We start from the raw sequence: 13,484 nt of genomic DNA on the forward strand, positions 1-13,484 counted from the left end.
ATGTTTATAGCTCTGTAGCAATAAATCATCTATAAATATATAGTCATTTTTACACTCCTATTAGTCATTGTTTAAGTCTTATGCTGCAGGGACCCGATACGGCCGCAAGCTAGCACACTAACTAGCTAACTGCGTCTAAACTTAAGAAAAAAAAAGCTACCACTTCCACACAAGATGGGAGAAGAACTTTTTTTTTTTCACTCTAACATGTCAGAATGTCAGACATGCCATGACTGACTTCATGACCTCATGCAGTGTTAAGGTAATATAACGTAAGTTAAGGAGTGACCAGAATACTACATTCATTCATTTTCTGCCACTTACCCTCACAAGGGTCGCGGGGGGTGCTCGAGCCTATCCCAGCTGTCTTCGGGCGAGAGGCGGGGTACACCCTGGACTGGTGGCCAGCCAATCACAGGGCACATATAGACAAACAACCATTCACACTCACATTCATACCTATGGACAATTTGGAGTCGCTAATTAACCTAGCATGTTTTTGGAATGTGGGAGGAAACCGGAGTACCCGGAGAAAACCCACGCATGCACGGGGAGAACATGCAAACTCCACACAGAGATGCCCGATGGTGGGATCAAACTCGGGTCTCCGAGCTGTGTGGCCTGCACACTAACCACTCGACCATCGTGCAGCCCAGAATACCACATATCACTTGTATTTAATTAGGTTTTGACTAATAATACCCCATAGTCTAATTTCTGGAAACAATGATGTGGTGATTATTGAAAGGAACCTTCACATGTAGGTGTCCATAGAGTCTGTAGGAACTCCATCATCTCCCTCACTTGTTTGCTCCACTTTAGAGACAAGAGGCACTCAAAAAAACTTGCAGGCAGGCTTCACTATACATCATAAAATGACGCCTGGAGCTATGGCAGCTATTAGTCAGTGAGCTACTGAAGACTGAATTATGCTACAGGGAAGTCAGAATACCGACCCTTCTAATGGTGTCTTGATCCATTTGTAGCTCTTTGGCCCGTGTAGTTCTCCACCAGAGTGCTAGGGGCAGTGTTTTGCTGAGAGTGAACAACAACAACAGTCTTTTGTCTTTGATTATTACTATGGGTTCTGGTGTATTATGTCCATAGAAAAAACAAGCACAGGTTTGCGGTTCATGTTGCACATTTTTTTAAGGTGCACGTCAAGTTCCGTCAGAGTAAAAATAGAGGCGGGGTACACCCCGCCAGCCAATCACAGGGCACATATAGACAAACAACCATTCACACTCACATTCATACCTACGGACAATTTGGAGTCGCCAATTAACCTAGCATGTTTTTGGAATGTGGGAGGAAACCGGAGTACCCGGAGAAAACCCACGCATGCACGGGGAGAACATGCAAACTCCACACAGAGATGGCCGAGGGTGGCATTGAACTCGGTTATCCGCCGTGCAGCCACTTTCTAAAAAAAATGGCCAAAACAGGGCGTGAAAACAGGACATTTGGTCACCGTAGCTTGGTTGATTGGATAGCTAGATAGCACGCCCTACTGGAATTGAACCCTCGTTCTCCTAGCTGTGAGGGCGGCGCGCTAACCACTAGACCACCGTGCCGCCCTAAAAATAACAAATTAAATGAAATATATTTTGTGTCCTCCTGTCCCACTCCTTAAACCTACAGTATGTTGTTGATTTATGGCATCTAGTAGAGTTACGGTATATACGTATGTAAAAAGTTGATGAAGTGTACAATAGTCACATACAGCAGGTTCCATTTTTTTAGTGCTCTTGTGCAAATTCTAAATGGGCAATTGTGTGGCGTTGAGGAAAACAAGGCCTTTGAAGGCTTTTTTTGTTCTAAAAACCTCCTCTTACAGATGCAATCTGATGATTACTGGAACGCACTCAGCACCAGTAACAACCTTCATATGGGCCAGGATGGTCAGCTAATGGGATCCTCCTGCTCAGGGCTGGTGACATTTTTGCGGGGTCGACTACCTGACTTTTTTTTGTGAAGATTAAGGTTTTTAAATACTATGGTCAACGGAAAAGTAAATTAGATCTGACATTTTTTTTTGCTGTATGTAATTTTGCAATATATTTCATATCAACTTAATTTCATCAGGTCAGTGTAACGAACGAGTGAAGTTGTGTCATTGTGTTTGGCACCCTTACCGCCATGCCTGCAGTGATAGTCATTACAGTGATGGCGATAAAGGCTCCCCCTCCTACGAGGAAATCAGACTGAGAGCATGGGAATGACACTGATCTGGTATCTCACTTAGCAATGAGGGGGCCCCCGAGCCCCGGGTCCTGAGAACGCTCCGGAACGGGTTGGCCACAAGGAATGTGCTGCCATGGCGCTGAGACGATTGGCCCTAATTAAAGCAGGGCCAACATATCCACCGGCAACATCTCTCCTGAGATATCTGCTGCTTTTGCCATCAGTCCTAGAGCGGAGGAGCAGACGGTGGGCCGAGGGGAGGAACGGTGGGAAGAGGGAAGTTGGGAGAGCGCTGCAATGGAAGAAGGATGAAAAGTCCCGTCTCGATATTATCCGTCTGTAAAAAAAATGACAGCTGATTACGACGGTGTAGTTGTGGCTCCACTAAAAGTCTTTTGTGTCCTTTCTCACGCCGTCCTGCAGGTATGGAGGCAGACTTTGAAGATCTGAGCCGGACCAAGAAACAAAGGGAGCAGCTGTACCCCCATCTCATCCTCATGATGCTGCCCCCCCACAGGCTCGACACGCACTCCTCCTCCCGCAGGCGCAAGAGAGCACTTGACACCAATTACTGCTTCAAGTAAGGCCCGTTTTTCATAATCATAAGTCATATAGCTAAATAGGGCAATTGGGTCCCATGTAGTATTTTACCACAATTTGAAATACGTATCAGAGGTTCCACAATTTTTTCTACCAATATATTCCCTCCTCCGGACATGTCCGAACCATCTCAGTCTGGCCTCTCTGACTTTATCTCCAAGACCTCAAACATGTAATGTCCCTCTGATGTACATGTTCCTGATCCTATCCATCCTGGTCACTCCCAATGAGAACCACAGCAGTCTCTGGAATGAAATAATGTGTCTTGGGTATTAGACACATCGGCTTGTAAGAACATAATGAGCTCTATTTTGAAGTCTTACAGTACAAATAAATACGAAAAAATATGAAATAATATTAGCTATGTTAGCAAAACTAGCAGCCTTTATGGGATTACATCAGAGTACAATACCATGTTAATGGTCCAATGAAAAACTAGGGCATTTCATTCATTCATTCATTTTTTACCGCTTATCCTCACGAGGGTCGCAGGAAGTGCTGGAGCCTATCCCAGCTGTCTTACACCCTGGACTGGTCGCCACTCTATCACAGGGCACATATAGACAAACAACCATTCACACTCACATTCATACCTATGGACAATTTGGAGTCGCCAATTAACCTAGCATGTTTTTTGGATGTGGGAGGAAACCGGAGTACCCGGAGAAAACCCACGCATGCACGGGGAGAACATGCAAACTCCACACAGAGATGGCACAGAGGGTGGCATTGAACTTGTTTCTCCTAGGTGTGAGGTCAATGTATGACTTTCTAAATATGTTTTTTAACATTTTTATAGCTCTGTAGAAATAAATGATCTATATAGTATATAGTCATTTTTACACTCCTATTAGTCATTGTTTAAATTTTATGCAGCAGGCACCCGATACGGCCGCAAGCTAGCACACTAACTAGCTAACTGCGTCTAAACTTAAGAAAAAAAAAGCTACCACTTCCACACAAGATGTGAGAAGAACTTTTTTTCCACTCTATCATGTCAGAATGTCAGACATGCCACGGCTGACTTCATGACCTCATGCAGTGTTAAGGTTATATAATGTAAGGTAACGTAGTGACCAGAATACTACATTCATTCATTTTCTGCCACTTATCCTCACGAGGGTCGCGCGGGGGTGCTGGAGCCTATCCCAGCTGTCTTTGGGCGAGAGGCGGGGTACACCCTGGACTGGTCGCCAGCCAATCACAGGGCACATATAGACAAACAACCATTCACACTCACATTCATACCTATGGACAATTTGGAGTCGCCAATTAACCTAGCATGTTTTTGGAATGTGGGAGGAAACCAGAGTACCCGGAGAAAACCCACGCATGCACGGGGAGAACATGCAAACTCCACACAGAGACGGCCGAGGGTGGCATTGAACTCGGTTTCCCTAGCTGTGAGGCTGCAGCCACTTTCTAAAAAAAAAATGGCCAAAACAGGGCGTGAAAACAGGACATTTGGTCACCGTAGCTAAGTTGATTGAATAGCTAGATAGCACGCTCTACTGGAGAAAAAACATGATGACATGTCAATGTCATTGGAAGCATTGTTTCCTGTCCAGCATTAGCTGCAGGTGTGTTATCATGATCCAGCTGTACAAGCAGCAGGCCGACATGCGGGACGCGCAGGCAGGAAGACACCGACATGAAATAAACGTGTTCATCATCGAGACCAGCATGACAAGTCGGGATCTGTCCCAGCTACGAGAAAATGCTCACCACTATTACGTGCCAGGCATCTCCTCACCTCCGCATTTCCTCTGTAGAGCTGACAGACACCTGGGCTGGCTGGGAACGAGGGAAAATAAGGGCACACCTAAGAGTGGAATTTGTGAACTTCTCTCATCAGGGAGGAAATAGCTGACGTTCACACGGTCGTGTTATAAAGACCTTTAATCTCTTCTTTTTTTTTTTTTTTTGGTCTACAGCAATTACGAAGAGAACTGCTGTGTACGGCCACTTTATATTAATTTCCGCCAGGACTTGGGCTGGAGGTGGATCCATCAGCCTGAGGGCTACTATGCCAACTTCTGCTCTGGTCCCTGTCCTTACCTACGCAGCGCCGACACCACCCACAGCACAGTAAGTCAAACACCACCAAAAATTCCTGTTCAAGTCTTGAACATTTCTGATAATTGCTCCGTTTTCTCCACGAAAAGCTGCTGAGCCTGTACAACACCTTGAACCCAGAGGCGTCGGCCTCACCCTGCTGTGTCCCCCAAGACTTGGAGCCCCTCACCATCCTCTACTACGTGGGTCGCTCGCCTAAAGTGGAGCAGCTCTCCAACATGGTCGTCAAGTCCTGCAAGTGTAGCTAAGAAGCTTCAGGGATCACAGAGACACTTCCTGCACTACTCAGGAGCGACTCAAAAGGGGTTTTGGGGCAGCGTCCACTGCCTCTTCTTCAGCCTTGTCCAAGCTCCTTAACACTATTGGAAGCCCCACAGACAATGACGGCGTCTGGTCAAGTTGACCGATGACGCCGTCAAAACCCAACTTGACCTCTCAGTGACCGACCGTTCCTTAATCATCTTTCTTACCTTCTATTTCATATTCCAGCATTTTCAACAGCGCGTACCTCAGTCTATTCTCATCCTGTTTTGATCAAAAGAAGAACAGAATAAAACTTGTCTTGGAATGACCACTGCATTCTTAAGGACATAATTGCAGTCCAAAAGACGGTGGAAAAAAAACAGAAAAATGACTGAGAAGAGAGACTGAACTCAGCGTGACAGGACACACAGGACACGTTTGGATGTCCGAGCTGGAAAGCGATGCTGTGCTACACTGTGTATTTAGGATGAAATGCTGTTGAATAAAAAAAGGATTTTTAGGAAAATATGATAAAAATGCTGGAAACCAACCTATTCAAAGTCGTATTTCAATGGTGATGTTAATACCTCTGCATTGCAACAGGGATGATTTCACTTGAAAGTAAAGCCTGTTTGTTGTATGAGAACAAGGGATGGGCATTGGACTACATTTCCTTCAGATTCACTAACAATTAAGCGATGAATTGTTATTGTTTTTTTTTTTTTATATTACAGTAAACCTCGGATATATCGGACTTGGATATATCGGAAATTCGCTAACAACGGACAGATAAAAAAAGAACAGATTTTTCTGTAATGCATTTCCAATAAAAATTCATTGCATATATCGGATTTTTTATAACGGATTTTGCCTATTTCGGACAAAATCTCCAGTCCCGTTCCAATGCATTTCCATTAAATTTCCCTCGCATATATCGGATGGCCGCATCGTGGCGCTCCGATTCGCCGAATCGTGACAGGCCGCTATACGACGTCATTTGCAGCGTTTGCAGCGTTGCCTGCGCGTCCAGGTACATTGGAAACATAGTCAAGGAAGTGCCTTTTTATAACGGATAAAATCCCATTTACGCATATACCGGATATAAATCCGATATATGCGTAAAACGGACATTTTCCGGTATACGCATATAACGGATTTCGCTTATATCGGACAAAACCAGTGGGAACAATTGAATCCGATATATCCGAGGTTTACTGTATTTTCAAAAAATGGGAGAATCATTCTCGGAATGTTCTGAACCCCTGTTTCCATGCCATAGCATGAATGGAACTCAACATCAAGTCACTCCTTACAATGATTCCCTAAATTCCTGAAGCTCGGTTAATGGATTTTTATGCCCATCCTGAATGAGAGCATGCAAGTGAACACTAATTAATTGTAAATTATGTTCTTATTACTCTTGGAAACACCTTTTTAATTAAATGACAGTTGGGTAGAGTTGTTTAGTAGTGTTGGAAATGTTGTGTTGTTTTGTTTTTTTTATAGAGCACTTTATGGAGTACTTTCAAAAGGTATAATAGAGTCAATTCAGATGACCGTAAAGAAGAACTCCACATTTTTCACTATTTACTGCATGTCCAGTGTACATTTGTATACGATCGCCATGTATTACAGTGTCTCAATTTGCTACAACCTCAATAATTCCAAAAAATAGTTAACATTGCCATGCACCAGAGTTGTAAACATTCAGGGATTGTCAGTAAACTAAACTGCAGTACTGCAGTACAAATACAAATACACATTGATATGGAGTGTGGTAATAAAGCATGCACTGGCGTAAAAGTACACAACATGACATTTTACACGACGACCGTGCATTTTCAATGTTCAAATCCTAAAAGTTGGATATGACAATGTGTGCAAAAGTTATCACCAGGAGATATCACAACGACATGCGTGGAATTCAAGTATTTCATTCAACGTGATCACGAACATATACTGAATCTATGACTACACAACAAAAAAGGTTTTATTAACAACACACCCTGAGTTTACTTGTTATACACTCACAAAAGTGAGCACACTCCTCACATTTCAGCAACCCGTTTTAATCTAAATGAAACATGAATATTATTATTAATATTAATTACTGTAGTCTACTACTATTCATTCAATCCATATCAATTGCTGCCAATGGAATTAGCGAAATAATTATGTCTTGCCTACAATCAAGCATGGCAGTCGCAGTGTCATGGTCTGGGGCCGTATGAATCCTGACGGCACTGGGGAGCTGAGGTTCATTGACATATTCATTCATTCATACTAGGGTCACGGGGGGTGCTGGAGCCTATCCCAGCTGTCTTTGGGCGAGAGGCGGGGTACACACTGGACTGGTCGCCAGCCAATCACAGGGCACATATAGACAAACAACCATTCACACTCACATTCATACCTATGGACAATTTGGAGTCACCAATTAACCTAGCATGTTTTTGGAATGTGGGAGGAAACCGGAGTACCCGGAGAAAACCCCTGCATGCACGGGGAGAACATGCAAACTCCACACAGAGATGGACGAGGGTGGAATTGAACCCTGGTTTCCTAGCTGTGAGGTCTGCGCGCAACATATACTGTGACATTCTGATACAGAGGAATGATCCATGTCAGTTTTCCAACATGATAACAAACCCAAATGACGGAAATGCCTTTCGGAGGAAGCTGAAGGTAATGGAGCACCTGTGGGACATCAAGTGGAAGGTATCTAACATCCACCACTGATGTCATCATGGAGGAATTGGAGAACTCAGAACCCGAGAGGGTTCAGGTAGTACTACATAAAAATGGTGCTCACACTAAATAGAACATGTGAGGTGTACTGAATAGTTGCCATTTTTTTTTACAAATAACAGTAACTCTATCCTGCCATACAAGCTGTACACTGACTAGTCTAAACAATAACAATAATAACTTTCATTTCTATAGTGCAGTATGTCCTTGGCTTGGCTGATATGTGAGAGGTGTACTCATTTTGTGAGCAACCATTGTGTAAGTAATAATAACAATAATTGACTCTGCATATTAAATGAGGTCCATCCATAAAAACGCCCACGTGTCAATAATTGAAGAGAAGAATCACGAGCCATCAGGAAAGGTTGCTATAATTATACACATCCTCAGGCCAAAGAGGAGCACACAGTCAGATTTGGTAAGCGTGTGTTTTCATTCTGGACTGGAAGTCAGCGTCTAATGCCAGGAACTTCCCTGCGTGCTCGCCATTCATGAAATGTCTCTCATTGGAGGTTGCGGGAGGGGTGGCTTCATGTGAATAGCGAGCATGCTAAATGCCAACAGGGCATCTGCTGAAAGATATCTGCCTGTGAAATCTTTCCGTGGCATTGATGGCATGGAGAGAAAGAAGGAGGGCAACTGTTGGCGTGGAGACTGCAGTGCAGGCTGGAAAAAAAAAAAAGGCCACGTGATCTCCGCCTGCACAACTAAATCCCAACATGCGTCAAAGCTGGGGATTCCGTGCCTGGCACGCCATCCCCTGCCATGTCTGTGGCAGCGTGACAAACAAATGAATAGCAACCCCGGCACGCTTTCTGCTGTTGTTCCTACCCAGAATACACCTGTGTGGCAGTGTGGCTGTGTGGTTACATGCAGAGACACCTGTCGGGCCAGCAGAGTGGCAGGATGCGCCTCTGGTCACACTGGTGTCATCTGGGACTTGGCTCCCGGGCCTGAAGCAACTTGCGGTACACGGAAAGCCCTGGGGAAGCAACGCATGAAATGTTATTTAAGAATTCCACCACAATGTAAATACAACGATATACAACAACAATATTTACTAGTACTTAACAATCAGCAGTTACCATACAAGTATGCATTATGAGCAGTATAGGGATGACATCACAGCAATCACCAGGTTGCACAGTGGTCAAGTGGTTAGCATGCAGGCCTCACAGCTAGGAGACCCGAGTTCAATTCCACTGTATGGAGTTTCCATGTTCTCCCCGTGCATGCGTGGGTTTTCTCCGAGTATTCCGGTTTTCCTCCCACATTCCAAAAACATGCTAGGTTAATTGGCGACTCCAAATTGTCCATAGGTATGAATGTGAGTGTGAATGGTTGTTTGTCTATATGTGCCCTGTGATGGGCTAGTGATCAGGGCAGGGTGTACCCTGCCTCTCGCCCGAAGACGGCTGGCATAGGCTAGTCTAGACTAGACTATCTTAGCCATCTGGTAGCTAATTATCACTTCCTGCTTCATGGAGGATGACAAACAGATGGGGGTGTGATTATGATTAAGGGGCGGGGGGGGGGGGGGGGGGGGGTCTTCTGATGCCACGGTGACTCACAATGTAATACTAAAAGCTATACTATCACCTTTATCTGGATCTTTACCAAAATCGGGTCGATTATTCCTTGGTTGAATCGTTTTTTTTTAATATATTAAAATAACTAGGGATGTTCCGAGACTTTTGATCCGATCTTAATGCAACAAAAGTATTGCTAAATATACTTTTTTCTTACACAGCATGACCAACAATATTTTGTAACAAACCTCTGTGTCAGGTCCCTAATCCAAAAAAAAGGGTAAAATTGGAAAAAAAAATAAGCATGCCAAATACCTAAAGGGCAAGACTAATTATTTGACATGGTTATAGATCAATTTGTGGTGTGATTTAGAATACATAACTTTTTTAAACTAGTTTCTTCAACGCAATATTAATATATTTATGGTCTGTGGTATAAATAGACTCGTGTGCACCATGACAAAGCAGTCCGGGTACAGTGAGGGGAAACTACCGCTATAGCTACAGAGCCTACCAGAGCACCAACGTTCAAAGTGAAACTAACTTTACCACGGGTGTCTGAATGGTGGGGTTGCACATATTTTAGGGACATGCAACTTGACTCAGCATTGTCACAATAATAAATAGGGACTGCTAGAACTGCAATGCTATATGTGATATGTGTGCTAGCACTGCTTTGCACCTCAGTCTATTGCCTGGCACGCCACCAGTCATCCAGTAGAAAAGGCATTCCGAATAACAGTTTGAGCTGTCGTGTGCATTTGTGCTCCCAAACAGTATTCCCTTTCATTCCCTCTCCGTGCACTCTTGTTTATCTTGGTGCTCGTCGACGCCGTGAGGCCTGACTGAGATGGAAAACTGACTTCCAGGCTGATGACATGACAGCTGGAAGCAGCTTCCTGTAGCTCAGCAAAAGGGAGATAAAGGGGAAAAGTATTATCCATCCCATCTCGGTCCATGTGTGTCCTCTCATAACACCCAATACTACAGTCTGCGATGCATCCCAATTAATCAACCCCGTGTCCAAAATATGCCAATATTGAACAAAGCAAAATTTGTTCTAAACCAACAGTCACTCCATATTCTGTTGTGTGGAGGACCTTTTTATCATTTTGTATAATTATTATTTCTTATGACTGTTATATAATTCATTTATATGGATTTACAATCCTTCAGGCACTCCTGAAGACCTTCAATGACTCTGTTGTGGCCTCACTATATCATCATTGGGTTTTTACATGGTGTTGCATTGTCACACTATTTACTTAGTACTTCTACAATAAAATACCATGCCCGTTTATCATTCTTGCACTGAATTGAGTGATTGCATAATCCCGATAAAGAGTCTTTGCCCTGACACGATCAGTCTCTCACTCATTTCCTTTTCAGACAGAAAGCAATAAATCTTCTCCCTGTCACCGGCTGCTGAGGCTTGACAATTGGGCCAAGAAGAGGCCTGTAAAACACATGGGACTCTATACCCCCCCCCACCTACCCACCTCGGGGGCTTGTACACTTTGATCGGACCTCGACAAGAACCCCATGCTTTCATGTAACAAAACTGACAAGAGTGACACACCGGTGAGGCAGGCAAAAGAAGTGGCATTGAGCAGTGGGACAAAAGGAGCGTTGTCTGAGCGGAGAGAGGAAGAGATTAGGAGAGTTTACAAGAGAGAGAGAGATAAAGGGAAAGTGTGATTAATGGCAACTGACAGCTGATCACAGAGAATGCTCTCCATTTGGAGTCGCTGTCACAGTCAATCAGGGCAGCGCAGTCATCTCGCTACAAAGGTAAACTGGGCAGACGGAGCTCCACAAAGGCTATGGACCTTCTAATAACACCCTCGACCCCCCCCCACCGCCTCCGAAATATCACACTAGCTCTCTGTTTCTCTCCCACTACCATCATCAATAGACATGACCTGTTGGTCTAACTTGGGGTCTGGTACTTGAAAAATGAGCGACAGTAAATTCCAGTTTTTCATAGGATTTACGTTCCGGGACCACCGGAGAATGGAGAACATCCAAGGGGAATTGAAACACCCGTAAAAAGGTCTATTTTTGACCCCCCCCCCAAAGTGCTCCTGCTGGCTTGACATTGGCATTCTCTTCCAATTTCAGATCAACATTTGTAATTTCAGTGACTGTGATTCAACTCCAGAACCTCCCCGGTCTCTCTTCTATATACCTCAAACACATATTGAAATAAATTAAAATAATAAAATGTATAGGTGGGCGGCACGGCGGTTGAGTGGTTAGCGCGCAGACCTCACAGCTAGGAGACCAGGGTTCAATTCCACCCTCGGCCATCTCTGTGTGGAGTTTGCATGTTCTCCCCGTGCATGTGTGGGTTTTCTCCGGGTACTCCGGTTTCCTACCACATTCCAAAAACATGCTAGGTTAATTGGCGACTCCAAATTGTCCATAGGTATGAATGTGAGTGTGAATGGTTGTTTGTCTATATGTGCCCTGTGATTGGATGGCGACCAGTCCAGAGTGCACCACGCCTCTCAAAGACAGCTGGGATAGGCTCCAACACCCCCGCGACCCTCATGAGGATAAGCGGTAGAAAATGAATGAATGAATGAATGGAGGTATGTTACCCAAAACCTTACCATTTAGTGCTTATAGTAAGCACTATTGCCATTTTGTGTGTTTGTAGCATTAAACTCTTAATGCACAACGTAATCATCTAAAGTATGCATTTTTTCATGTAGCACACAGAACAGTAACAAGCACGGTGATGTTTGCAAGTACGCCCTATGAATGCCTTATTAAAGGTCAAAGTTAAGTAAGTTATAGTAATTGTTAACGTAGATCGGAGCTCATATGTGAAGAAAAGAGTGAAAAGAAAGGTTAGGCTCACACACACACTTTTCTTTTCTGGGAGGTGCATAAGCTAGTGTATTTTTCCAACAGCTCAGTTTGGACGAACGCAGGCTGATCTCTGCTCGGGCCTCGACTGTGACACTCAAATGAAGTGATGAACGGTATGATGTGCTAATGCTAATGCTGCGCATGGAAAAAAAAAGTCCTGTGATCAGACAAACAGATGTGCGGTGCATCGGTGAAAACTGCTTAATATCACCGGTGCTACAATAACCTCAACACTCCGCTGGGCCGCCGGCTCGTGATGGAAAGAGCGGCTCAGGTCCTGAAAGATGACGGGTCACACGTGAGCGGAGAAAGCCACAAGTGCAGCACATTAGCCACAATAAACCCAGAGCTGGATTTTGGATTCTCTTGGTGCAAGTGAACAAGCTTTTGGCAAAGGGATAGTAAGTGGAATTGCGGAGAACTGTCCAACAGATGGGAATGTCCTCTGTTTCAAAAAGAGAGATGCCATCATTGTTAAGCCTCGTTTATTCATCCTTCAATGATGACATCACCTCTGCTAAACAATTCTAATCTATCTAACTGCCTTTACACACCGCAGAGAGCAACACTAAAAATATCCACGGGTGCTTATCGGCGCTCCATTGGGAATGTCCACCATGCCTGGCTTTGATCACCAACACAGACAGGGAGAGGGCACTGGAACCTTCTAAGCACGTGCAGAACCACAGCATCAAACCCACCTGTCTTGGGGCAGATGGTCTTACAGACCGAGTGCTGTTCGCTGGTCACACTTCCGGAAACCAACATCTGAGTGGACGTCTGCCTGGAGAGCAAACACAAAATACACAGTATGTTAACGAGGAGATTAATACTACATATACAGCATATACAGTGGTACCTCACTTTTTGAACAACCCATTTTTTTAATATATATTTTGGTTTTCCTACACAGTCTTGGGCTGTTTGTCTGCGTATCATTTCAAGGAATGGAGTGCCAAAACAAAGCATTCAAGCAATCGTTACTCAATTACAGGTTTGCGCTCACATTAGAAACGTTGGTTGGTAACCATGAGACTTGATCAGGGGTCTCAAACATGTGGCCCGCAGGACACTAGTTTGAGGCCCCCGCCTTGATATAAAAGTTTAATGTTAGTGCGGCCCGCGCAAGTTTGATATGGATGCTGTATGGTATCATGTACCCAGAAAAAATTATTACATTTGATTAATGTTCATGTTAAAGGTTAAATAACTGTTAATAGTTATACT

At 44.1% G+C, this 13,484-nt stretch overlaps 2 protein-coding genes across 4 annotated transcripts in view; one reads left to right on the forward strand and one right to left on the reverse strand.

Annotated features, from left to right (window-relative positions):
- tgfb3 (transforming growth factor, beta 3) overlaps positions 1-7,423 on the forward strand; it is a 17,935-nt gene extending 10,512 nt beyond the window's left edge. The window contains exons 5-7 of the mRNA XM_058091146.1: positions 2,608-2,764; positions 4,719-4,872; positions 4,950-7,423. Of these exons, the coding sequence (XP_057947129.1) occupies positions 2,608-2,764; positions 4,719-4,872; positions 4,950-5,108 (470 nt within the window). The 3' untranslated portion in view covers positions 5,109-7,423. The remainder of the gene's footprint in view (positions 1-2,607; positions 2,765-4,718; positions 4,873-4,949) is intronic.
- The window catches only part of ttll5 (tubulin tyrosine ligase-like family, member 5), a 64,474-nt gene continuing 51,214 nt past the window's right edge, over positions 225-13,484 (reverse strand). For all 3 annotated transcript variants that reach the window (XM_058091135.1, XM_058091136.1, XM_058091134.1), the window contains 2 exons: positions 12,959-13,041; positions 225-8,833 (listed from right to left, as the gene is read on the reverse strand). In XM_058091135.1, the coding sequence (XP_057947118.1) occupies positions 8,781-8,833; positions 12,959-13,041 (136 nt within the window). In that variant the 3' untranslated portion in view covers positions 225-8,780. The remainder of the gene's footprint in view (positions 8,834-12,958; positions 13,042-13,484) is intronic.

Source organism: Doryrhamphus excisus, chromosome 13 (genome assembly GCF_030265055.1).
Source record: "Doryrhamphus excisus isolate RoL2022-K1 chromosome 13, RoL_Dexc_1.0, whole genome shotgun sequence".
Lineage (NCBI taxonomy): Eukaryota > Metazoa > Chordata > Actinopteri > Syngnathiformes > Syngnathidae > Doryrhamphus > Doryrhamphus excisus.